This window comes from Sciurus vulgaris (assembly GCF_902686455.1).
Source record: "Sciurus vulgaris genome assembly, chromosome: 7".
NCBI classification, from domain to species: domain Eukaryota; kingdom Metazoa; phylum Chordata; class Mammalia; order Rodentia; family Sciuridae; genus Sciurus; species Sciurus vulgaris.
Window position 1 is genome coordinate 74,709,140 of NC_136467.1, and position 24,295 is coordinate 74,733,434.

Below are 24,295 nucleotides of genomic sequence, written 5' to 3' on the forward strand. Positions count from 1 at the left end.
GGGCCATCTAAATCCTGAAGCAACACTGTCTAGGTTAGTTGAGATACAGTATCTGGTGGCAAACAGAAATTGGTATTCAGGTCTAGCATAAACAGGAAAAGTCATCTTTTAAATCTAACTTAGTAAACCAAGCAGAAGTTGGAATCCAAGATAAAAGTGTATGGATTCAGAACTACAGGGTGGGGGAAATTATTGCTTCATTATTCTAAGGTTTTGGACTAGGCAGTTTGCTTTTTAACTCCTAAAATGGGTGAATTGCATGGGCTATTGCAAGGCATTAAAAGTTTCTATCAGTTTGAATGATCCTTAATAAGTCCTTTTTCTTGCCTATATGTTTCCTTTTCTTTCTTTTTGATGTCTATTAAAAAAACGGAAGATGCAAGCTGGAGAAGATCATCTGAGGATTGATCAGGGCCACGTGCCAATTTTTGTAATTCCCTCTAAATGTTTGGGGCTGACCGAATGATGAATTTATACCTTAAAAGTAGGTGGCCCTTTATTGATTCAGGATTCAGGATGGTGTGTTTTCTTATTGCCTTCCTAAGTCTCTCCATGAAAATAGCAGGACTTTCCTGAAGGCCGCATAATAGTTTTTTTAGGCATCCTACTCATTATTTGAATCCCAGTTAGGATGGTTTCTGGAAACTGCCTGTTCTCTAGATGGTTAATAGTATAATTTTCCAGGTGAAGTCAGATACCTGGCATAAGTTTGAAACATCTCAATATTTATTAGGATCCTCCAAAATCCTCCTTGAATTTATTTTTGTCTGTTTTAAGTTGGGAGGGTCCCCTCGATTTTCCTCCCTTAGTAGGAGATTCCTCAAGGCTTTCTCCTCTCATGGTAGAGATTATTGATGTCAAGCATGGTAACATATGAAAGGCACTTTTCTTGATCATTTGCAGTTTAGCAGTATGCAGGCTAGTGGTGAACCTGGCAATACTGTTGAGAGAAAAACTCCCTTCAGAGTTAGAAGTATTAGGGATGTCTCCCTAACTTTGAGCTTCCTTACAGTCCAGAAAAACCCATCTCTCACTACCTGGCTTTGCCAAAGTTATTTCTGGCCTTCTTCGGCAAAGTGCTAGGGTCCTAGTTTGCCCTGTGCTAGAGACCCTGGGAGGGTTCAGACTTAAGGGCATTACTGCTTTCCTCCTGCCACTATAAACTCCTAATTATGAAAAACGATGACAAAAGTAAAAAGTGTGCCTTTTGCCTATCTTTTTGCCCTGTAGACTAAAGGAATCTCCGGAGGGTGAGGGGACATCTATTGTTTGTTAGGCATATAACGCCCTTTGCTTGGAGGGTATCACGGGAGGAGTTTTTAAATGCCTCCCTCTTGCAGCTTAAAGAGAACACCGTGAGCACATTTAAGCACAGGAACAGTAATGGGGAGACTCTAGATATCTAGACTAGTGAAGGCTAACTATGCGAACAAAGGGAACCTGGGCATTTTCATACTAATCATCCCAGGCCTTAATCCTACAGTTTGAATTCCTAATGTCTGACTGGCAAGGGAAGGGGAGCATCCAGGAGGGAATGGATGTGCGGGAGTGTTGTGCACTATATGGCCCATACTGAGGCAAAGGTAATTGGCGCTTTCCGTCAGTGCCATTCATCTACCGATCACCCTGGATACCCCTCAGGGCTGTCGGGAGGGGGAGTCCGGAGAAGTAGCCTTTGGGGTCCACCTGAGTGTAGCCCGGGCCGAGAACCCCCTCTGTTGTTCCAACCCTTCCTCCGCCTCCACGCATCCTGGGCAGATCAGGACTAGGAACACGGTGTACTGGCGGCAGTTGCCTCCGGGCCTGGATAGAAAAGTAGGAAACGGCTTCAGCACAGTCCAACATGCCTACAGAGCAGGTAATTGGAAACTTGCCTGGGCCGGGAAATCTCACCCAAGTCTTAAAAATGGCAGCTGCACTAACTGCATTTAAGTAGCCGATGGGTGCCCATTTTGCCCTCCAAATATAAAGAGCCAGAAAGATGCACCTCAAACAGATGTGGGGTGCGTGTAGAGAGAGGCTCACTTACTTTGGCGTAAATCTCAGTGGAACCTCCAAATCTGGTACCGCCGTTTACTGGTGACTAGTTCTGCTCCTTCTAATGTTGAAGATTGAACACTAGAGAAGCACGCCAAGGCAAGCATATTATGCAGGTTTTATTTAAAGGTAATACAGAGTCTCCCGGCAGGAAGAAGGGGGCCATGGCTGATGTTCTAAAGTCCCAAGAAGTGAGCGCACCCTCCGTCTTTTATAGGTTAAATTCTCTTTTGTTCTCCAGTTCTCTCCCCCTTATCTCTCCTTCCTGCCTACGTGACTAGGCCTGGTTTTGCATTAAGTGAGAAGCCACGGACAGGGGGAGGGCCACGGTAATTCAGGCAGGTAAGGGCCCACGGGGCATTAATTAGCAGCTCCTTGCTTGCAGTCCTTGATAAAGGCAGGTAAATTTGGTAATCAGTGGGCTCCAGAGATCCTTGACATTCCATTCTTCCAGGGACAGTCTCCAACTTCCAGAGGCAGATGGCTTCATGGCTTCATTTCCTCGAATCGACCCGATCCCTTATTTCTACACTACCTGTCCTTAATTCTGCCTTCAGTTTGGTGCATGAATCTGTTCCAACTTTGGAGAATATCACTGGAGGATCTTAGTCACCTTGCTCTACCTCTGGATCATTGTTCTACCATTTATTAATAGTGTGACACCTGTCAGTTTGTCTTTGCCTTGTTTTTCTTATCTAAAATTGGAATACTAGTAGTATTTATTGTTAGAAGTAAATAAATTATGTAAAAAAATTTGTAAGAAATGTCTGACATGTGGCAAACATTATATAAAGTTATCTTTTTTACTGTGGCATGTTTCTTTTTTTCTTATTAGTAAGCTATACAGTTGTTGGTTTAAAAGAGTTGGGAAAGTATTCATGATGGCCTAAAAGAAAAATAACAAACAATGACAACCTAGGAATAAATCTAACCAAGAAGGTGAAAGACATCTACAGTGAGGTGCTGAAGCAGACCTTATTGCAAACCTGTTTGTTTTACCAAAGATAATATTTGAACTCATTTTGTTTATTATGACAATTTTGTTATTGTCCCCATAGGGGCTATTTGGTCTAAGATTGCATAGTGTCTGATTTGGGCACTGCTAATATTGATCTCCCCTTAAAGAAAGGGTTTTGGAAACCTATAGGGCCACTATAAGCCTATAGGGGGAAATCTGCAATACCCCAGATCTGCACTGCTAGAGGGGAAGATACATGAACAACATGAAAAAACAAGGGAAGAAAATGATCCAAACAAATCTAGATTCTATAGTAATAGAATCTAATGACAGTATGTTAGAAGAAATGTCAGAAAAAGACTTCAGATTATACATGATTAAGATGATTCACAAAGCAAAGGATGAGATGAGAGCAAATGCACGCAATGAATGATAATACCAATAAGCTAAAAGAGCACCAGCAGGAAGCAAAAGATCATTTCAAAAAAGAGATAGAGATTCTCAAAAAAAACCAAACGGAAATCCTTGAAATGAAGGAGACAATAAACCAAATAAAAAACTCAATGGAAAGCATCACCAACAGACTAGACCACTTGGAAGACAGAACCTCAGACAATGAAGACAAAATATTTAATCTTGAAAATAAAGTCGCCCAAACAGAAAAGATGGTAAGAAATCATGAACAGAATCTCCAAGAACTATGGGACATCATGAAAAGACCGAATTTAAGAATTATTGGGATTGAGGAAGGCACACAGATACAAACCAAAGGAATGAACAACCTATTCAATGAAATAATATCAGAAAATTTCCCAAACCTGAAGAATGAAATGGAAAATCAAATACAAGAGGCTTACAGAACACCAAATGCACAGAATCACAACAGATCCACACCAAGGCACATTATAATGAAAATGCCCAACATACAAAATAAAGATGGGATTTTGAAGGTTGCAAGAGAAAAGCATCAGATTACATATAGGGGGAGACCGATACTGATAGCAGCCGACTTCTCAACCCAGACTCTAAAAGGGCCTGGAGCAACATATTTCAAGCTCTGAAAGAACATGGTTGCCAACCAAGAATCCTATACCCAGCAAAACTAACCTTCAGATTTGAAGATGAAATAAAATCCTTCCATGATAAACAAAAGTTAAAAGAATTTACAGATAGAAAGCCTGCACTACAGAATGTTCTCAACAAAATATTCCATGAGGAGGAAATGGAAAACAACAATGGAGGTCAGCAAAGGGAGGAACTACCTTAGAGAAAAACCACTCAAAGGAGAAACCAAGCCGATTAAAAACCAAAAATAAGCCAAATGACTGGGAATACAAATCATTTCTCAATAATAACCCTGAACGTTAATGGCCTAAACTCATCAATCAAAAGACATAGACTGGCAGAATGGATTAAAAAGAAAGACCCAACAATATGCTGCCTACAAGAGACTCATCTCATAGAAAAAGACATCCACAGACTAAAGGTGAAAGGATGGGAAAAAACCTACCACGCACATGGACTCAGTAAAAAAGCGGGGATTTCCATCCTTATATCAGATAAAGTGGACTTCAAGCCAAAGTTAGTCAGAAGGGATAAAGAAGGACATTTCATACTGCTTAAGGGAACCATAAATCAGGAAGACATAAAGATAGTAAATATTTATGCCCCAAACAATGGTGCATTCCTATACATCAAACAAATCCTTCTCAATTTCAAGAATCACATAGACCACGACACAATGATTCTGGGCGGCTTTAACGCACCGCTGTCGTCACTAGATAGATCTTCCAAACAAAATCCAACCATAGAAACCACAGAACTTAATAACACAATCAATAACCTAGACTTAGTAGACATATATAGAATATTACATCCATGTATCAATGAGCAGATAACACTTTCTCCTCAGCAGCACATGGAAGCTTCTTGAAAATAGACCATGTGTTATGCCACAAAGCAGCCCTTAGGAAATGCAAAAAAATAGAGATACTGCCTTGTATTCTATCAGATCATAATGGACTGAGAGTAGAAATCAATGACAAAGTAAAAAAAGGAAATTACTCCAACACTTGGAGACTAAATAATATGCTATTGAATGAAACATGGATAACAAAAAACATCAGGGAGGAGATTAAAAAATTCTTAGAGGTCAATGAGAGGGATGATACAACATATCAAAATCTCTGGGACACTATGAAAGCGGTACTAAGAGGAAAATTCATTGCATGGAGCGCATTCCAGAAAAGAATGAAGAGTCAACAATTAAATGACCTAACATTACAGCTCAAAGCCCTAGAAAAAGAAGAACAGAATAACAGCAAAAGTAGTAGAAGACAGGAAATAATTAAAATCAGAGCTGAAATCAATGAAATTGAAACAAAAGAAACTATTCAAAAAATTGACAAAACAAAAAGTTGGTTCTTTGAGAAAGTAAACAAAATAGACAAACCCTTAGCCACACTAACAAAGAGGAGAGAGAAGACTCAAATTACTAAAATACATGATGCCAAAAGAAATATCACGACAGACATCACTGAGCTACAGAACATAATGAGAAGCTACTTTGAAAAAGAGGTGCTGAAGAAAGAAAGCAGAAACTAGAAGATGGAAAGATCTACCATGTTCATGGATAGGCAGAATTAATATTGTTAAAATGGTCATACTATCAAAAGCAATATACAGATTTAATGCAGTCCCTGTCAAACTACCAATGGTGTTCTTCATATCACTAGAAAAAAGTCTTAATATTCATATGGAAGAATAAAACACCCAGAATAGAGGGAGCAATTCTAAGCTATAAGAGCAATGCTGGAGATATCACAGTACCTGACTTAAAATTATACTTCAGAACTGAAACTGCATGGTACTAGCATAAATACATAGAGATCAATGGAACTGTATAGAGGCACTGAGGATATGTCTGATCCTTGACAAAGGTGCCAAAAACATGTTGGAGAAAAAAAAATGGTGTTGGGAAATCTGATTATCCATAATAGAACAATGAGTCTAGATCCATATCTCTCACCATCTACAAAAGTCAACTCAAAATGACTCAAAGACTTATGAATTACACCAGAAACTTTACAACTGATAGAAGAAAATGTGGGGTAAACCAACTTACAGATGCAGGCAACAACTTCAACAGGACCACTAAAGCTCTGGAAATAATTCCAAGAATTCACAAATGGGATGGCTTCAAATTAGAAAATTCCTGCACAGCAAAGTAAACAATTCAAAATGTGAAGGGAGACTCTACAGAATGGTAGAAAATCTTTGCTAGCTACTCTTCTGACAGAGGAGATTAATATTCAGAATATATAGTGGAACTCAGAAAACTTACCAAAAACCCAAGTAACTCAATAAATGGGCAAATCACTAGACAGACTCTTCTCAAAAGAGAAAATACTCCAGGTCATCTTAGCGGGTTAGGAGGCTGACGTATAAGGATTGCAAGTTCCAAGCCTGCCTCAGCAACTTAGTGAGACCCTGTCTCAAAAAACAAACAAACAAACAAACAAAAAAACCCCTGTGGTTTAGTTTTTCAATTCTGAAGACAGAATTTAGAGGACTTAACAGAGCTTTTGTTTTTGAGTACCAGGGATTGAACCCAGGGGTGCCTAACCACTGAGCCACATCCGCACTCCTATTTGTTATTTTCAGACAAGGCCATGCTCAGATGCTTAGGGCCTCTCCTAGTTCCTGAGGCTGGCTTTGAACCTGGCAATCCTTCCGCCTCAGTCTCCCTACCACTGGGATTACAGGCATGTGCACCATGTCCAGCTATGGAGAGGATTTGGACATTTTATTACCTATTTCTTGATTGTGGAAGGTCATGCTGTACCATTGCCTGCAAGTAGGGGGAATATGTAGGATAGGTTGCATTCCCACTGTGCAGGTAGATTTGTTTTTATGAGGCCTCTTTATTTTATAACCTTGGTTATAAATTTTCTCCTATGGATTGGAGATAAGGGAAGTGGCCCCTCCTCATTACCTTCATTACCCCATTCTTTTTTTTTTTTTTTTTTTTTTTTTTTTTTGTGGTGCTGGGGATTGAACCCAGGGGCTTAGTGGATGTGGGGCAAGCACTCCACCAACTGAGCTGTATCCCCAGCCCCTTAGCCCATTCTTTTACCAGTCTTCTTTCACTGCAAGCTTTCCTAGACACTGATTAGTATTTAACCCAATAGGATGTTCCTCAAAAGATTAGGAATGGAATTACCATGTGATCCAGCTATACCACTCCTATTTATCCTAAAAAATTAAAGTCATCATCCTGTAATGACATGTGTACACCATATTTATAGCAGCACAATCACAATAGCTAAATTATAGGACCAGCCTATGTGTCCATCAACGGATAAAGAAAATATGTTATATATACACAGTGGAGTTTTGTTCATCCATAAAGAAGAATGAGATTATGTCATTTTCAGGAAAATGGATATAACTTGAGAGCATTATGTTAAGCAAAAAAAGCCAAACTCAGAAAGTCAAGGTTCTCATGTTTTCTCTAATATATTGAAGCTAGAGAGGATAAAGGAAAAGAAAGGTGTGTGTGCGTGTGTAATTTCATGAAAATTGAAGGGATATTAGTAGACTAGAGGAAAGGGACAAGGGGGAGGATGGAGGAGAGAGAAGAGGGAAGTATTGGGGAACAATATTGACCAAGTTATATTGTTATGTTCACATACAGATATGTAACAGCAAATTCTATTATGTATAAGTATAGTGCACAGTAAAAATAATGAAAAAATAAAGAGGTGGGGAAGCTTGCTTTGTTTCAGTAAAGAGGAAAATGTGTGATACAATTATATAATCATGTAGTTAGTAGTATGTGGTGGGATTGCATTGGGAATTGGTGGTTATGATTTATTGTGTCATCATTTGTGCTGTGAGATTCTCTCGGAAGCCTCAGATGCTAGGTGTAGGCACACAGAAGTCAGTGATTGAGTTCATTGAGTCATGGGGGCAGAGCAGGGAGTTAAGGTTATTTGCAGGGAACTGATAATGATCAGGTATGGACTCTGATTTGGGATAAGAAGGAAAGTGAAGTGTGAAGGAGCGGATGGAAATAGGATTAGATCTGTGAAGCAACAATGAGAAGGAACTAAGGTCTAAGGGGAAGAATCTTTTTACATAGTACTTATTTCTTAGGCTATCATTAATGGCATATCTCTTCCTAATCAATTGTAAATGATGAGGGCAGACAATTTTCTGTTTTTCTTTTCACTAATGTATTCTATGCACCTAGAGCAAAGCCTAATAAATAGCAGGTACTTACTGAATATCTGTTAAACTAAATGATCTGTAATTGTCTAGGAGAGATGACTGACTGAGAGATGATGACTGAGTTGATGAGAAATGGTCAGATACTTGAAGGTAGATATGACAGAATTTGTTGATGGATTAGGTGGGGGCATGAGAACAAAGGAGTCAAGGATAACCCACAGAGTTATGTGTTGAGTTACTAAAAGAATTACATTACTATTGCTGAGATGGGGAAGCCATGAGAAAGAATAGGTTTTAGAATTTGAATATTGAGGGATCACCTTTGGGTATCAAATCTGAGATGTCTGCTAAATCAGATACGCAGTTTGGTATTTGAGTCTGGAGTCAAGGGAGAGGTTTTGAGTGGAGATGTAAATTTGTAAGTTGTCAGCACATCGGTGGCTTTGAAAGCCATGAGACTAAGGCTGGGAGACTATAGCTTAGTGTTAGAGCATTTGCCTACCATGCAGGAGACCCTGGGTTCAATGTCCAGGGCTTCCAAAACAAACAAACACACAAGCAAGCAAACAAAAGAACTCAAAACCCTCATGAGACTGGTTTAGACACCAAGGAAATGAATGCAGATAGAAGAGAGGTGAAGGACTAAGCCTGAGACAAAACATGGGGGGCAGGGTAATGGATACTGGGCAGGCTGGCACATGACTGTAATCCCCGCAATCTGGGAATCTGAGGCAGGAGGATCACAAGTTCTAGGTTAACCTCAGCAACTTAGCAAGGCCCTCAGCAATTTAGTGAGACCTTGTCTCAAAATAAAAAATAAGGGCCGGAGATGTGACTCAGTGGCAAAGCACCTCCAGGACCACAGCAAACAAACAAACACAACCCAGAGGGAGCAGTCAAGGAGATGAGAAGCCAATAGAAAAGACAGAGAAGAAAGGGCCAGAGAGGTATAAGGAAAACAAGGAAGACATATTCCCCTGAAATCTGAAGAAAATGATTCAAGAACTCTTTCTTTAATCAGAAACTGATCAGTTGTTTTATGTTACTTAGAGCTTAAGTAGGTGAGAACTGAGACTTGACCACTGGATTTAGCAATGTGGAGGTTATTTTATTTTATTTTTTTTATTAAAAATTTTTAGACTGCATTTTGATTCATTGTACACAAATGGGGTACAACTTTTCATTTCTATGGTTTTACACAATATAGATTTATACCATTCATGTAATCATACATATACATAGGGTAATACTGTTTCATTCTACTTACTTTCTGTCTCCCATCCCCTCCCACCCCATTTTCCTCTACACCATCCAAAGTTCCTTCATTCTTCTCTTCCCCCGTGCCCCCTTCCCCTCCCCCTGTTATATATCTTCATCCACTTATCAGAGAAAACATTCAGCCTTTGGTTTTTGGGCTTGACTTATTTCACTTAGCATTATATTTTCCAGCTTCTTCCATTTACCAGCAAATGCCATTATTCTTCTTTATGGCTGAGTAATATTGCATTATGTAAATATACCACAGTTTCTTTATCCATTCATCAACTGAAGGGCATTTCAGTTGGTTCCACAATCTATCTTTTGTCAATTGAGCTGCTATGAACATTGATGGGGCTGCCTCACTGTAGTATGCTGATTTTAAGTCCTTTGGGTATAAACCGAGGAATGGGGTAGCTGGGTCAAATGTTGGGTCTATTCCAAGTTTTCTGAGGAGTCTCCATACTGCTTTCCAGAGTGGCTATACCAATCTGCAACTCCACCAGTAGTGTATGAGTGTGCCTTTTTCCCCACATCCACCCGACTCTTATTATTGCTTGTGTTCTTGATAATAGCCATTCTAATTGGAGTGAGATGAAATCTTAGGGTGGTTTTGATTTGCATTTCTCTAATTACTAGGATTGATGAGCACTTTTTCATATATTTGTTGAACATCTATATATTTTCTTCTGTGAAGTGTCTGCCCATTTCCTTAGCCCATTTATCGAATGGGTTGTTTGTATTTTGGGTGTAAATTTTTTAAAGTTCTTTATAATCTTTGGAGATGAGTGCTCTGTCTGAAGTGTGTGTGGAAAGATTTTCTGCCACTCTGTAGGTTCTCTTTTCACATTATTGATTGTTTCCTTTGCTGTAAAAAAGCTTTTTAGTTTGAATCTGTCCCATTTATTGATTCTTGCTTTTATTTCTTGTGTTATGGGGGTGTTATTTTAAATGGTTTTGTAGAAAAGAAAAATCTTCATGAAATTTAGGTTAAATGCTTCTGGACAGATGTTAAGATTTCACTTAGATATTATTTTGGGTAGATATTTTTATTTTTTTGTTTGAAAATATAAATCAGTTAAATAGGTATTAAAATTATATATTTATATATACATATGTGATTATATAAGGTGACTTCTATGCTTGTACTATGATTCTAAAGAAAAGGTAAAATAAAGGTCAATCTTTTTGCTGAGGTTATATTCACTTATAGTTTTTTGGAGAGTAATATTTGTTAGCAGCCTCTCAACACAGTAGCATATCCTAGCATGATCTTTATCCTGAGATGTAGGTTGAAGTCTATAAGATGAAGAAACTTCCAGCCTCATATTAAAAGCCATATAATCAAGAAATTTAAAGAATTGATTTAATTTACTTCATTATCAGTTTTTTAGTAGCAGATCTATAAGAGTTATTTTTTTTTCTCCCCCTTTTTTTTTTTTAACCCACCGTCAGTACTAGAGATCAAATCCAGGGCCTCATGCATGGTAGGCGAGCACTCTACCACTTGAGCAACATTGCGTCTTTTAAGTAATGGTGGTTTGGCGCGGAAGAGTATGGAAATTTGATTCACTGGTGATTTTTCTATTGCTCTTAAGTTAATTTTCAATTTCTCGAATTAATTTTTTCTTTAAAAATGCCAAGGCTGAACCAGTGTATTCATGAACAATTAGATCTACAGATTACTTTTCCATTTACCATGGTTTAAAAGGATGATTTTGAGAATTCCTAATTATAGGGGTTTAATCTGAAACATTTTTTTTTAATGAAAGTTATTACTCATCTTAATGTCATTTAGGAAGATTTTTACCCCTGAAGACAATGCTGGGACCAAGATATGATAGTCAAGTTGCTGAAGAAAATCGATTCCATCCCAGTATGCTCTCAAATTATCTAAAGAGTCTAAAGGTAAGAAGCAAAACTTTTTTTTTGCTATTGATTTAACATATTTTATTCCTCTTTTGTTCTTTAGGTCTCTTTTTAGAAGCAAACATTTTATTTTGAGATAATCAATAGAGGAAGTTGCAAAAATTATGTATAGAGTTCTGTGACTCTTCCCCTAGCTTCTCCTAATGGTGACATTTTATATAATTGTAGGATATTATCAAAAGCAGGAAATTGACATTGGTACAGTACTGTTTCCAGATTTCATTTAGTTTTTGTACACATTCATATGTGTGTATGTGTATGTGTGTATCATTCTGTACAATTTGATCCTGTGTGTAAATTCTTGGTGATGGTTGCAGAACTATTCCATCTCCAAGGAGGAACTCCTTCATGCTACCTATTTATAAAAGAGAAAAGTATCCATTTGTAGTCACAACCTCTTCCTGCTCCTGTCCAGGTACATTGGCAGCTGCAAATCCATTGTCTGTCTCTGTAGTTTTCTCACTTTGGGAATATATCTATTTCTTAAGTTCTGTCCAAGTTGTTACATGTATTACCCAAAAGTTTGTTCCTTTTCATTGTTGAGTAGTATTAAATTGTATGGTTATTCCACAGTTTAACTGTTTTCCTGTTGAAGAATATTTGGATTGTTCTCAGTTGTGAGGGATTATGAATAAAGCTGCTGTGAACATTCATATTGAGGCTTTCGTGTGAACATAAATATTCATTTTTCTGGGATAAATGCTTACGAGTATGATTACTGGGTCATATGATAAATGCATATTCAGTTTTACAAAATACTACCAAACTATTTTCCAGAGTGACTATGCCATTTTCTGTGCCCAGCAGGTAGCTTTTGTTTTTTAGGAGTAGATGAAACTTTGTTTTTTCACATTAATCTATCATAATGCTGGTTACATTAGTTTCCCAGGGCTGCCATGACGAATTACCACAAACTGGCAGCTTGAAACAAAAGGTGTTTAGTTTCTTATAATTCTGGAAGGTAGAAGTTTGAAATTGAGGTTTAGCAAGATTGATTCCTTTTGGGTGCTTGGAGGGAGAATGTTTTCCATGCCTCTTCTAGCTTCTGGCAGTTGTCTGTAGTCCTTTGTATTCCTTGGCTTGTAGCTTTATCATTTCAGTGTCTGCCACTATGCTCATGATATTCCACTTGTGTGTCTTTGTGTTCAAATTTCATATATATATATATGAAATATATAAACACCCCTATATATATATATGAAATATATAAACACTTTCCATATATATATATGTATTTAGTTGTAGGTGGACACAATACCTTTATTTTGTTTGTTTTTATGTGGTATTGAGGATAGAACCCAGTGCCTCACATGTGCTAGGCAACCTCAGTACCACTGAGCTGAAGCCCCGGCCCCCAATTTCCCTTTTCTTGTAATGCATTTGATTAGAGCCTACCTTAATCTAGTATGATATCATCTTAACTTGGTCAAACCTGCCAACCCAGTTACTCCATTTTCAAGTGGTCACATTCTCAGGTACTGGGATTAGGATTTGAACACATCTTTTTATAGGACATAATTCAACCCACAGTATCAGTCCTTGTTATATATATTTTATACTCTCAGTAATCTTATTGCTGTATGCTTTATTAGTACACTGAATGAATATTAGTGTCTAGTATGTGCAAGGTTCATATGGGATAGAAAAGTAGCCACTTAGATTTTTAAAACCTGTTATTCATCCTTTTCCTCAGGGTAACTTTGAGTCATTTGTTTATATTTTTCATTTTAGCTTACTTGTATACTTTTTATTTTAATTTTCATTATTAGTAATTATATTGGACGTCTTAACCTAATGTTTTTTGGAGTGTTAATATTTTCTAGGTAGTGTGCTAAGAGTTTGGGCTTACACGCCAGGTAACCTGGGTTTGAATCCCAGTTTGCTACTTAAAAGCTTTGTAAGCAAGTTACATGATCTCTTCATATTCCAGTTTCTGCATCTTTTAAAAAAATTGATACATGTGAAGTATAGAACAGTAATTGGCATAGAGTAAGTATATTTCATTTAAATCTTAGATCAACTCTGAGGTATACTATTATTTCCTTAGCTCCATGAATTGGGATTATTATGAAAATAGGTGTATGTAATATGTGTGTATACACACATTCATATAAACCATTATTTGCACAAACTTATCACACCTATTGATACATATACATATATGGGGGTCTTGTGGGCATTTAAGGTATATTAACAGTTTGTTTCCTTGGCTAAAATGTTCCTGTGTAGTTAGACAATACACATTTTCCTGCTTATTACCACATTTGTTTTTACTTTGAGCCTGGTAACTGACAACTTGAGTTCTAATCCTAGCATACCGAGAGGCTGTTTTATGGTATGTAAATCTTTGAGTCTAGCAATACATAGTCCCTGAAGAAAGCAATAATATTAACCATGGCTGTGGTGGCACACGCCTGTAGTTTCTGCTGTGGTGGAGTCTGAGGCAGGAGGATCACTTAAGTCTAGGAGTTTAAAACCAGTCTGGGCAATGTAACAAGACAAGACAAAACAAAACACTCAAAACAACAGGGGCTGGGGTTGTAGCTCAGTGGTAGAGCACTTACCTAGCACGTGTGAGGCACTGGGTTCAATCCTCAGCACCACATATAAATAAATGAATAAAATAAAGGTCTATCGACATCTAAAAAAATTAAAAAAAAAATCCTCAAAATAACAGCAACGACAACAAAAAACTAGTAGAGTTCATTATTAGAACTGAGAGTATGCATTTTAGAAGTGTGCATTTTTGTCTATTTTGTTATGAATGAAATTTAAATTTTTTGCCATTTTTTCCCCCCTTGTAACAATGGACCCTATCATTATGTAACTAGTCTTTATTAGGCAAGTCCAACAATTATTTCTCAATAAAAACAAAATAAAATTACGAAAAAGAGAAAAAATTGTTTAATAAGTGGAGATTATTTCTCTTGCCTTTTTTTCCAGAGTGTATGTTCAACAGAATTTAGTGGAAGAGATGTGAATTAACTGTTCCTTTGGGCTTAGTTCATGCATGCATTTCTTTAGTTGTCTTGATAGGCTGGTTGTGATTGTAGTGTTTAAGAATTTTTCATACCACATGGCCCCTGAACTCAAGTCAGCTATTTCAGATAGTGCTTGGCAGAAGAATTTATGGTTTTTGTTCCACTTAGAAAGAAAAATTTGCTGTAATGGATTTGTTGAGAGATGAGATTTAAGTCTCCAGTGAGATGCACAAATAAGGCTATGTGTACTATTCTTTGTTGGTTACTTAAGGGATTTATGAGGGAATTTTAACTGTGTATACTTTTTTACTATATATAGTTAGAATTAGAATTTAACTGCCTAAGATGTGATTCTACTCTGATTTTTATCTTTTAATTTAAAAAAGACAATACACTCACTTGTTTCAAAATCTAAGTTTAAAAAGTTGAGATTGTAAAATCTCCGTTCTTTTGCTGTCTCATTTCTCACTACAACTCCCATAGGTCCAAGGTTTGTAATGTATTCTTTCTTTATGTGTGAATTAGCAACAGAAATAGAGATTATTATTTTCTCCCCTTTACACTCAAGGTAGCATACCATATATACTGTTCTGAACTTTGCTTTTCTTGTTTTTGTTTTTGAGATAGGGTCATGCTGTGTTGCCTAGGTTGGTCTTCAGTTGTGAGCTCAAGCGACCCTTATCCTCAACCTTTTTAGTAGTTGGGACTAAAGGCATGTGCCTGAATCTTGAATTTCAAACTGAATCTGTTTGGAAGATCTGCATATATTAATACACCACAAACATCCTTTTAAAAATAGCATCATAGTGTATTCCTTTAAAGTATGTACCACAATTTAATTAGTCTCTTGTTGATTGATTTTTGTGAATGGTTCCTTGATGGAGTGTGTTTGTGCAGGCATTTTATGACATTTATTGGCACTGGGTCATTTTTACTATTTTTGTGTATCTTTATTGCTTTTTTTCCATTCTCCACTTTCATTTCACTGTAGTCTTCCAGGTTTTTCCCAGATTCTTTGGCTTTTGTGTAAAATGAGAGACGTGTCTATCATTTTGGGTGAGCTCTTATTTTCTAAACTGCTTCTCTTATTTATTTTTTCCTTCTTCCCACATAGCTTCTGCAGTGCTCTTAATTTCTTTTGGCAGAACTTAGACATTGTCTTGAATTGTAGATTTTATGTGCCTTTTATATTCATTGAAAACGAGGTTTTGGTTCTATTTTTTTCCTTCTTTTTTAAACCATTACCTTGTTTTTTATGATATCCAATAAGAGAGGAGGGAATTTTTTTAAAAAATTTATTTGCCTGAAAGTCTCTTTTTATTTCACCTTGCATCTTTTTGAAGAGTGTAACTTCAGGCTTTATAGTATATTTTCAGAAAATAGATAGAAGGGTTATTAATCAAATAGGGGACTGCACAAGCCATATGTATGTAGATATTTATGGTATAAATGACTTGTCTCATATTTTATGTCTGAGATATAGTCAATAGATAGGAACAGAATGATTGGTGGTGGCTTCTTGGAATGATGGGATGATGTGTGCCTGGAGCTAGAGCTGTGGGATATTTCAGATGGATGTTCTTCCTGTTCCAGGCTGTTGTCCAGTAAATCATGAGTGTGCAAAAAGGTGCAGAAAACTATGTCAGTGTTTTATTTTTGGGTAAGCTTTTGTGATGTTCTGAGTGGCTGTTTATCTTATGTTCCTCTTCTGTTGTTAGTTTAGGAGTTAATTTATTTCATTGAGTGCTTGCTAAGTTATACTGTCTTGAAGAAGACTGAGCCAAGTGGTACTATCACTGTAAATTGTTCAGTGGCAGAGTGAACATAAAATCTCCCTCAATGTGGATGGATGAACTGTAGTACTGCCATTTAGTCAACTTGTTTTTTTTTTTTTTTGGGTACTGGGGATTGAACCCAGGGTTGCTTAACTACTGAGCACATCCCCAGCCCTTTTTAAATTTTTAATTTAAATATAGGGTTGCTTTTATTTTATTTTGAGGCAGGTTGCTTAGGGCACTGCAAAATTGCTAAGGCTGGCCTCAAACTTGTGATCCTCCTGCCTCAGCCTTCTGAGTTGCTGGGATTACAGGTGTGCGCCACCATGTCTGGCTAGTCAACTTGTTTTGGAACAAATTCAGTTACTAGTAAATCTGCTTTTTTATTTTTTAAGGTTAAAATGGGCTTGTTGGTGGACCTGACGAATACTTCGAGATTCTATGACAGAAATGACATAGAAAAAGAAGGAATCAAATATATAAAGCTTCAGTGTAAAGGGTAAGTTATGTTTTAAGACTTTTTAAATTGAAACTTTTCTTGAAATTTGTAAATCTTTTTTTCTCAAAAAAAATTTCCCCCCCCTGTGTTATTAGACATGGTGAATGCCCTACAACTGAGAATACTGAGACTTTCATTCGTTTGTGTGAGCGATTTAATGAAAGAAATCCACCTGAACTTATAGGTAACGTTTGGCTTTACCACTGTTGACTATTTTATTTTGTATTTGTATTTCTGTTCTTTGTAAGTTGGTTGATATGGAAGTTGTTTTTCTCTTTTAAATAATCACCAAGTAGTGTTTATTAAGTAAGAGAGTAACTTTTTTGAGTTATATGAAAAATATATTTTCACAGTTTTTGTGATTTCTAAGATAAATCTCTAATTACTCCCATTCAAGGTATACTTTTGGGAAAATTCTATCTTAACCACTGAATTTTTTTGTTTTTGTTTACATTTTGTACCTTATGTATTTCCCTGAAGCTTTCTTCTTTTCATTCAGTATTACATTTCTGAGAGTGATCCATTATGATGTATATAAACGTAGTTTATTTTTGTTACTGTGTAGTAGTATTCAAACATAGGAACATACTACATTGTATGCATTCCCCTGTGGATGGACAGTTTCTTGGGCAGATAGTGACTGAGTGCTATTCTGTGCCAGCCATAGGCTCTTGGAACACATCAGTGAAGAAAATGGAAAAAAAGTTTCTGTTTTTGTGGAGCTTGAATTCTAGTATTTGAGAGCAGATAATAAATTTGAAGATAGTAAACAAATTCTCCTAAAATTTAACAGTTACTTAAAATGATGTTTGAGTTATTTTCAAGTTTTTTCACTATTATTAAAAATGTTGCTAGGAGTCATCTTCCTGAATTTTAAAGGTTTGGTTTTAATTTTAATTTTTTTCCTGGTGTTTATGTTATCATATGTATATATTTGAAAATATTTTTTATTGTTAAATATTTTTGATGTCAGATTTTATTGTTTTCTGTTTTGATTTCTTTATTTGATTTTAAGTAGCTTGTATTTTTCCTCATTCACACAATAACTGAAAAACGGTTAGTAAGGGAATTCAGGAAACATGTGACACAAAAATTTATAATAAGGGGGACTTGTTTTCCTAAATCAGTAGTGATGAATTTAAAAGGGGACAGTCTTTTTTTTTTAAAGTGCTGGGAATTGAACTCAGGGGTCCTTTTTTATTTTGAGACAGGGTCTGGCCAAGTTCCTTAGGGCTTTACTAAGTGGCAGGGCTGACCTTGAACTTGTGATCCTCCTGCTTCAGCCTCCTGTATCGCTGAGATTATAGGTGGTGCTCTCATGCCCAGCAAGAAGAATTAACATCTGGATTCAGATGCCATGATTTCAGCATGATTCATACTCCTGGTTTAGGAAAACAAGTCCCCCTTTGTTATAGATTGTACAGTTGTATTCTTGGAAGGACTGATAGGAAAAATTTTCAAACTGAGTATTTTACAGGTTATAAAAGTCATAAAACCTGCTATAGTATGTACTGTTAAATATTATTTGTTTTTTATTACTGACAGTGATACAGTGAATTGAAGTAGATTTGCTTTGATCCTGCTAAGTTTGGGGGTGCAGGATGTATTGGCAATTATTTACTGAGTATTCTAAAGACAATAACAGACACTGACCATTGCTGATAACATCTTTTTCAACAAAAGACATTAAAGAGTTAAGTTTAAGGACTCCTAGGATCTGAAAATATTGACCTTCTTTTATAATGTGGAAGCATACTTGTGACAGTAATAAACATTTGTGATGTGGCAGAATTCATAACATTTATTTTCAAAGCTGTCCTGGGTTTAAAAATAACCATCTCTAAACTAGCTGGTGTAATTGTTAATTCTTTCATCAGAGTTGAGAGTTAATTAAATTATCAGTTGATAATAGATGGGGTGGGAGGTTGGCTGATTTTATAGGCTTAGTGGAAATTTAAAGTTCTTGAAATATACAAAAGCCTGGATTCTTTTCTGAATATTGGAAACAGTAATTTTGCAGTCCCAAATCTGAACTTTGTGGTCAGATATTTCTGTTAGTTCCCCTAGGGCAGTACATGTAATTTTTTTTAATTTAAAATTTCAAACATGTAAAACTAGTGAGAGTAGTAATTAACATTTACTTAGTAATTATAATTTATTTAGTAATTATCATTTTGCTGAACTTTTAATCTTTCCTTTCCATTTCCTTATTCATTTTTTGAATATTTCAGAGGAAATCATAGATACCATGTCATTTCACTAACAATGTTTTCAGTATGTATCTTTGTTAACGACTTTCAGTTTTTATGTAATCACCATGCAATTTTTATACCAAGTAGAATGCAATTTGAAAACCTAGTTAATGCCATCTAAAACCTAGTTAATTTTAGATTTCCTTGATTATCTAAAAAAAATGGTATTTTAAAATTAATTTTATGTATTATCTGGAATTCTTTGATGAAAACCTATTTCTTTACAACAATTTGGTTATCCTGAAATGCAGTTTGTACTGGAAAAGCAAGTCAAATATTTGATTCTTCATTTTTCAATTTTCAAATTAATGGATTGGAGTATCCATGAACTCATGAATTTTTGTATGTCTGAAGTATTAAATCAGTTGCAGTTAATATTTATTTGAATGTCCAGATTGCTGCCAGTGGGAGCCCCTTCACATTTGTTATAGTATCTTTTTGATACTACTTCATCAGTATTTGATGGTTTCTCTCTCTCTCTCTCTTATTTTTTTTTTTTTGGCAAAAGTTGTTTTCTAGACGAATCAATTATTGCTCTACGGAATCTGGTTGCTTTTAGTGGAAAAATAGTAATTAGAGATAATCTGGGTGTTAGCATCCTAAAATTAACCCCTAAACATTTCTGGAGTTAAACATATGAATATTCATAATGTGTGGAAAAAATAGGCTATAAATAATGTCTCATGAGTTCAGGTCAGGTTTTATCTTTAAATTATTTACCAAAAAACTATTCTTTTGGAGTTTTTGAATTTATAATTAAAGATAAGAGATTCTGATATTGGTGAACATTATTTACAATACACAGAAATACACATTTGAGAGTATTTTTGTAGACTGGAGAAGTTTTGTGTTAGAAGAGAAACAGCTAATTTATTGGTTAATGGTAGTCTATGTCAGATATGTGTCTTATCTAATGCTTCTAGGTGTTTCTGATTATACTTATGTGTGACAGATTTGTGACTATATCTTTTCATGAGTAGCACATGCTCATTTTGGTAAAAAAACATTTCTTTGGCTTAGATAAAAATATTTAACATATTTGGCACATAATAGATCCTTAATAATTGTTAGTTTTTTTTGTCCTTAACATTTTTGTTGCTCATTTAGATTAGAGTATCTCAGGTTCTGTTAACACTCTATTGACATACTTTGGAATGGATAATTCTTTTTCTTTTTTTATTTTTTGTGGTACCAGGGATTGAATCCAGGGACACTTAAACACTGAACCACATCCGCAGCCTTTTTAAATATTTTATTTAGAGATTAGGGTCTCACTGAGTTACTTAGGGCCTTGCTAAGTTGCTGAGGCTGGCTTTGAACTCATGATCCTCCTGCCTCAGCCACCTGAGCCTCTGGGATTACTGGTGTGCTCCGCCCATGTTGGAATGGATAATTCTTAATTTCCGGGTGCTACTCTATGCATTGTAGGATGCCTAATAACATCACTAGTGTTTCCTTGTTATTTACTAATGGCACCCCACAAGTTGTGACCATTCAAATTACCTCTGGACATTGCTAGTGTCCCCTGGAAGAGCAATGATTAAGACTAATCAGAAACTTTTTAAAAATATTTTTTTGTTGTCAATGGACCTTTATTTTATTTATTTTTATGTGGTGCTGAGACTCAAACCCAGTGCCCTAACCCAGCCCCTAGAGAATTTTTTAATCTTAAAAATTTATCAGCCTAGTACGATAACTTGGAAGTTGTATATATTGACTATCATTTCTAGTCACATCTCCCTAATTTATATTTCTGTATTCAGTATATACATTTATATAACTGTACCTCATTATTATATTTTTTTTTGTTGGGGACCTTTTCTTAATTTGATTTTGTCATATAAATTTATTTCATTTGATTAGCTTACCTAGAAGATAAAGTAAAATTTGATTAAGAAGTTTCCTTGAAGTTGTTAGTAGTAAACTAATCTTTAGTTATAAACTTATGTCTTAATCAAAACAGTCTGTTAAAAAAAAAAAAAAACAAAAAAAAAAAACTATTGTATTCCACTAGATGGACCCATTCTCATAATCAAATGAAGAAAACTGAAAAGTAATTTTTTAACTTCAAAGATCTATTTAAGCTTGTAGTATACTTAGTTAATGGAATTTTTTACATTAAATGCACATTTTTTTTTCTATAGAGATTTTGTTGGTTTTGTAATTTTATATCCCTTATTTTTAAAAATCTAGTCCTCTATTTATGTATACATATATTTTTTTTTTGTACTGGGAATTGAACTCATGGGCACTCAACCACTGAGCCACATTCCCAGCCCTATTTTGTGTTTTATTTAGAGACAGGGTCTCACTGAGTTGCTTAGTGCCTCGCCATTGCTGAGGCTGACTTTGAACTCGAGATACTCCTGTCTCAGCCTTCCACTATGTTTATATTTTGATGGAGAACTGAATATTAAGACTAAAACTGGCTGGGGAGATAGCTCAGCTGGTAGAGTGCTTGCCTCGCAAGCACAAGGCCCTGAGTTCGATCCCCAGTACTGAAAAAAAAAAAAAAAAAAAAAGACTAAAACTGTGTTTGTATAGTAAGGAGTATTAAATGAGAAATGGTATTTTAAAAAAATTACACACTTTCACATGACTTACTAATTGGTAATTATTCTTACATTTCTTACTCAAAATATTTACTTGATCTTGCTAGAGTAAAAACTGAATACAAAAGCAGTGGTAATTTTGGCGAAACACATCTGATGTTGAAATACTTGTTGCTTAAGTTGGCTTGAAAATATGAGGTGTAGGGAGATATTAACATGTTGGCTTAAGACCAATGTTGGCTTAAAAAAATATGTTTATAGCTAACATCTTTATGTGACTTTTTTATTTTTGGGCACAGGGATTTAACCCAGGGGTGTTTAACCACTGAGTCATATCCCCAGCCCTTTTTATTTTTTATTTTGAGATAACAGGGTCTGGCTAAATTGCTTAGGGCTTTGCTAATTTGCTAATGCTGTCCTGGAACTTGTGATCCTTCTGCCTCAGCTGGGATTATGGGCATGTGCCACCATACTTAGTTCTGTGTCATTTTTTAGAGACTTAAAAAATAAAAAAGGCAACAGAGATAATAGAATTTAATAGATTTTTATGATGATATTTATTTTTAAGGGATTTTTCTATTAAAAGCTGATTTCCATTTTTCATCTTTTCCTTTCAGAAACTTCAGTTGAATAAATTCAACTCTATTGTCAACATTTGCCATTTAACTAGGTCCTTTCATCAGTCTGTAAATGCATGTAAATATCTCTTATTAAGTAGCTCCCACCTCCAGGCCTTTCTTTCTGATTGCAGTTCCCCTTCCCTTAGCTGAGTGTCATATGTGCTGCTTCTCCTGCCCAGCCTCCCCTCCTCAACCGTGTATCTCTACCACTGAGCCACACCCTGGTCTCAGCTGACTCTAAAAGAATCCATACTTGGGTCCATGTATGTCTGTTTACTTCTTTGCAGTCTGGATTTGTCCTTCAGCACTCTTAATTAAATACACTTTCAGTTCTAATCATTATAACATTTAAACAACTGAATACCCATATCTCGAAACTTCCTCTTTTCTAGGTTTGTATGACCCCGTTCTCTTTGTTTTGTTAAGGTCATGACTGTTCAATCTCCGTTTCTTTCTTTCTTTCTATTTTTTTTTTTTTTTTTTTGGGTGCTGGGGATCGAACCGAACCCAGGGCCTTGAGGCAATCACTCTACCGACTGAGCTATCTCCCCAGCCTCCCAATCTCCGTTTCTTTTTAATGGATTATCTTTTTCCTATTCTTGAAAGGATGGTTTTCCTTAGATTCCATCCTTAAATTTTCCTATGTTACATATCCATTCTCAGTAGTCTTATCTATACCACAGATCTCTTCTGGAGTTGATGATGATTATTCTTGAATCTATAGCTCCATTCAGAACTTTCTTTGAAGTTTTTTATCAACTACTTGTAAGCCCATAAGAATCTTAAATTCAGCATATTTGAAAGTGAACTCATTGTCTTACTGGTAAGACTGATTTAAATGCTTGTACTTCTTAACCTATTAAATGGTACCACTATTCAAGCAGTCACTTAAATCATAAACCAAAGACTCCTAATGTATCTTTTTCCTCAATCTTGACAGTCATTTACCCTTCAGCTTTCAGAGTCTTAACCTTAGATGTCTCTTCAGTCTATTGCTCCTTGTGCTCTCATCCCATAACCCTTGTCACTCATCATTTCACATATTAACTACTAGGATGGTTTCCTTGTCTTTATTGTTGTTCCCTCCCATTGTGGCTTCTTCTAAAGCCTGATAATTTTTATTTCCATGCTTAAAATTCCTCAAAATCTTTCCATTATTTTTATGATCTCCTTAGCATGGTGCTCAAGTTTCTTCAGGATTTTGACCCTCTCAGGCTCTCCAACTGTATTTGGTATTACTTTCTTATCACACCTCATGCTCTAGCCATTCTGACTTATTTATAGTTTGCCAAATGTGCTTTTTGATTTGTATATTTACATTTGTGAAGATAGTTCCTACTATCTGCAACTCCTTTATATCCTTGTTTGTTGAGGGTTGTTCAGTAAAAAGTTATTATTCAAATTACTCATGATCATTTTATTATACTGTGGATATAAGAATTAGTCATTTGACTCAGTTGATAGTGATTTTCAAATTTAAGTAACAAAAATCTTTTTGAAAGAAATCTTTCCTTTTTACATTTTTTTTGAAATATTTCCTTAATATAGAAATGAGATGAGAGTGATATTTCATTGCTGCTTTTTTTTAATGTATCAAATTTATAACATTTTTTTTTCCTCTACTGGAGATTTAACCCAGGGTTGCTTTGCCAAACTGAGCTGCATACATTCCCAGCCCTTTCTATTTTTTGAGAGAGAGTCTAGTTGCTGAGGCTAGTCTCAAATTTATGATCTTGCCTCAACCTTCCAAGTACTGGGATTATAGGCATGTACCACTATGCCTGGTGAAGTTTATTATATTTATTTTTGGTAAGGTCAGTTGCTGAGAACAAGGCCATATTGATAAATACCAACATTTGGATTATGTTATTAAAGCCAATTAGAGACTAGAACCAGTGTCAAATTAAAAAGTGACATATTGAGGTATAATTTATATATACTAAATTCTATTTATTTAAAATGTCCAATTTGATGAGTTGACAGATGTAGACACCAATGAAACCACAGTCATGATCCAGAGTGTTTGCATCTCATGCTTATTTAAAAAAATTTTTTTTTGGTTGTTGATGGACCTTTATTTTATTTATTTATATGTGGTACAGAGAATTGAACCCAATGCCTCACATGTGTCAGCCAAGCGCTCCACCGCTGAGCCCCAGCCCCAGCCCTGCATCTCATGCTTTTTTGTGTCCATTCTCTCTTC

The 24,295-nt window shown here is 35.8% G+C and overlaps 1 protein-coding gene across 2 annotated transcripts in view; it reads left to right on the plus strand.

Annotated features, from left to right (window-relative positions):
• Positions 1–24,295, plus strand: part of RNGTT (RNA guanylyltransferase and 5'-phosphatase) — a 344,105-nt gene that overhangs the window by 17,490 nt on the left and 302,320 nt on the right. For both annotated transcript variants that reach the window (XM_079146976.1, XM_079146977.1), the window contains exons 2-4: positions 11,283–11,392; positions 16,565–16,668; positions 16,764–16,852. In XM_079146976.1, coding sequence (XP_079003102.1) covers positions 11,283–11,392; positions 16,565–16,668; positions 16,764–16,852 — 303 coding nt within the window. The remainder of the gene's footprint in view (positions 1–11,282; positions 11,393–16,564; positions 16,669–16,763; positions 16,853–24,295) is intronic.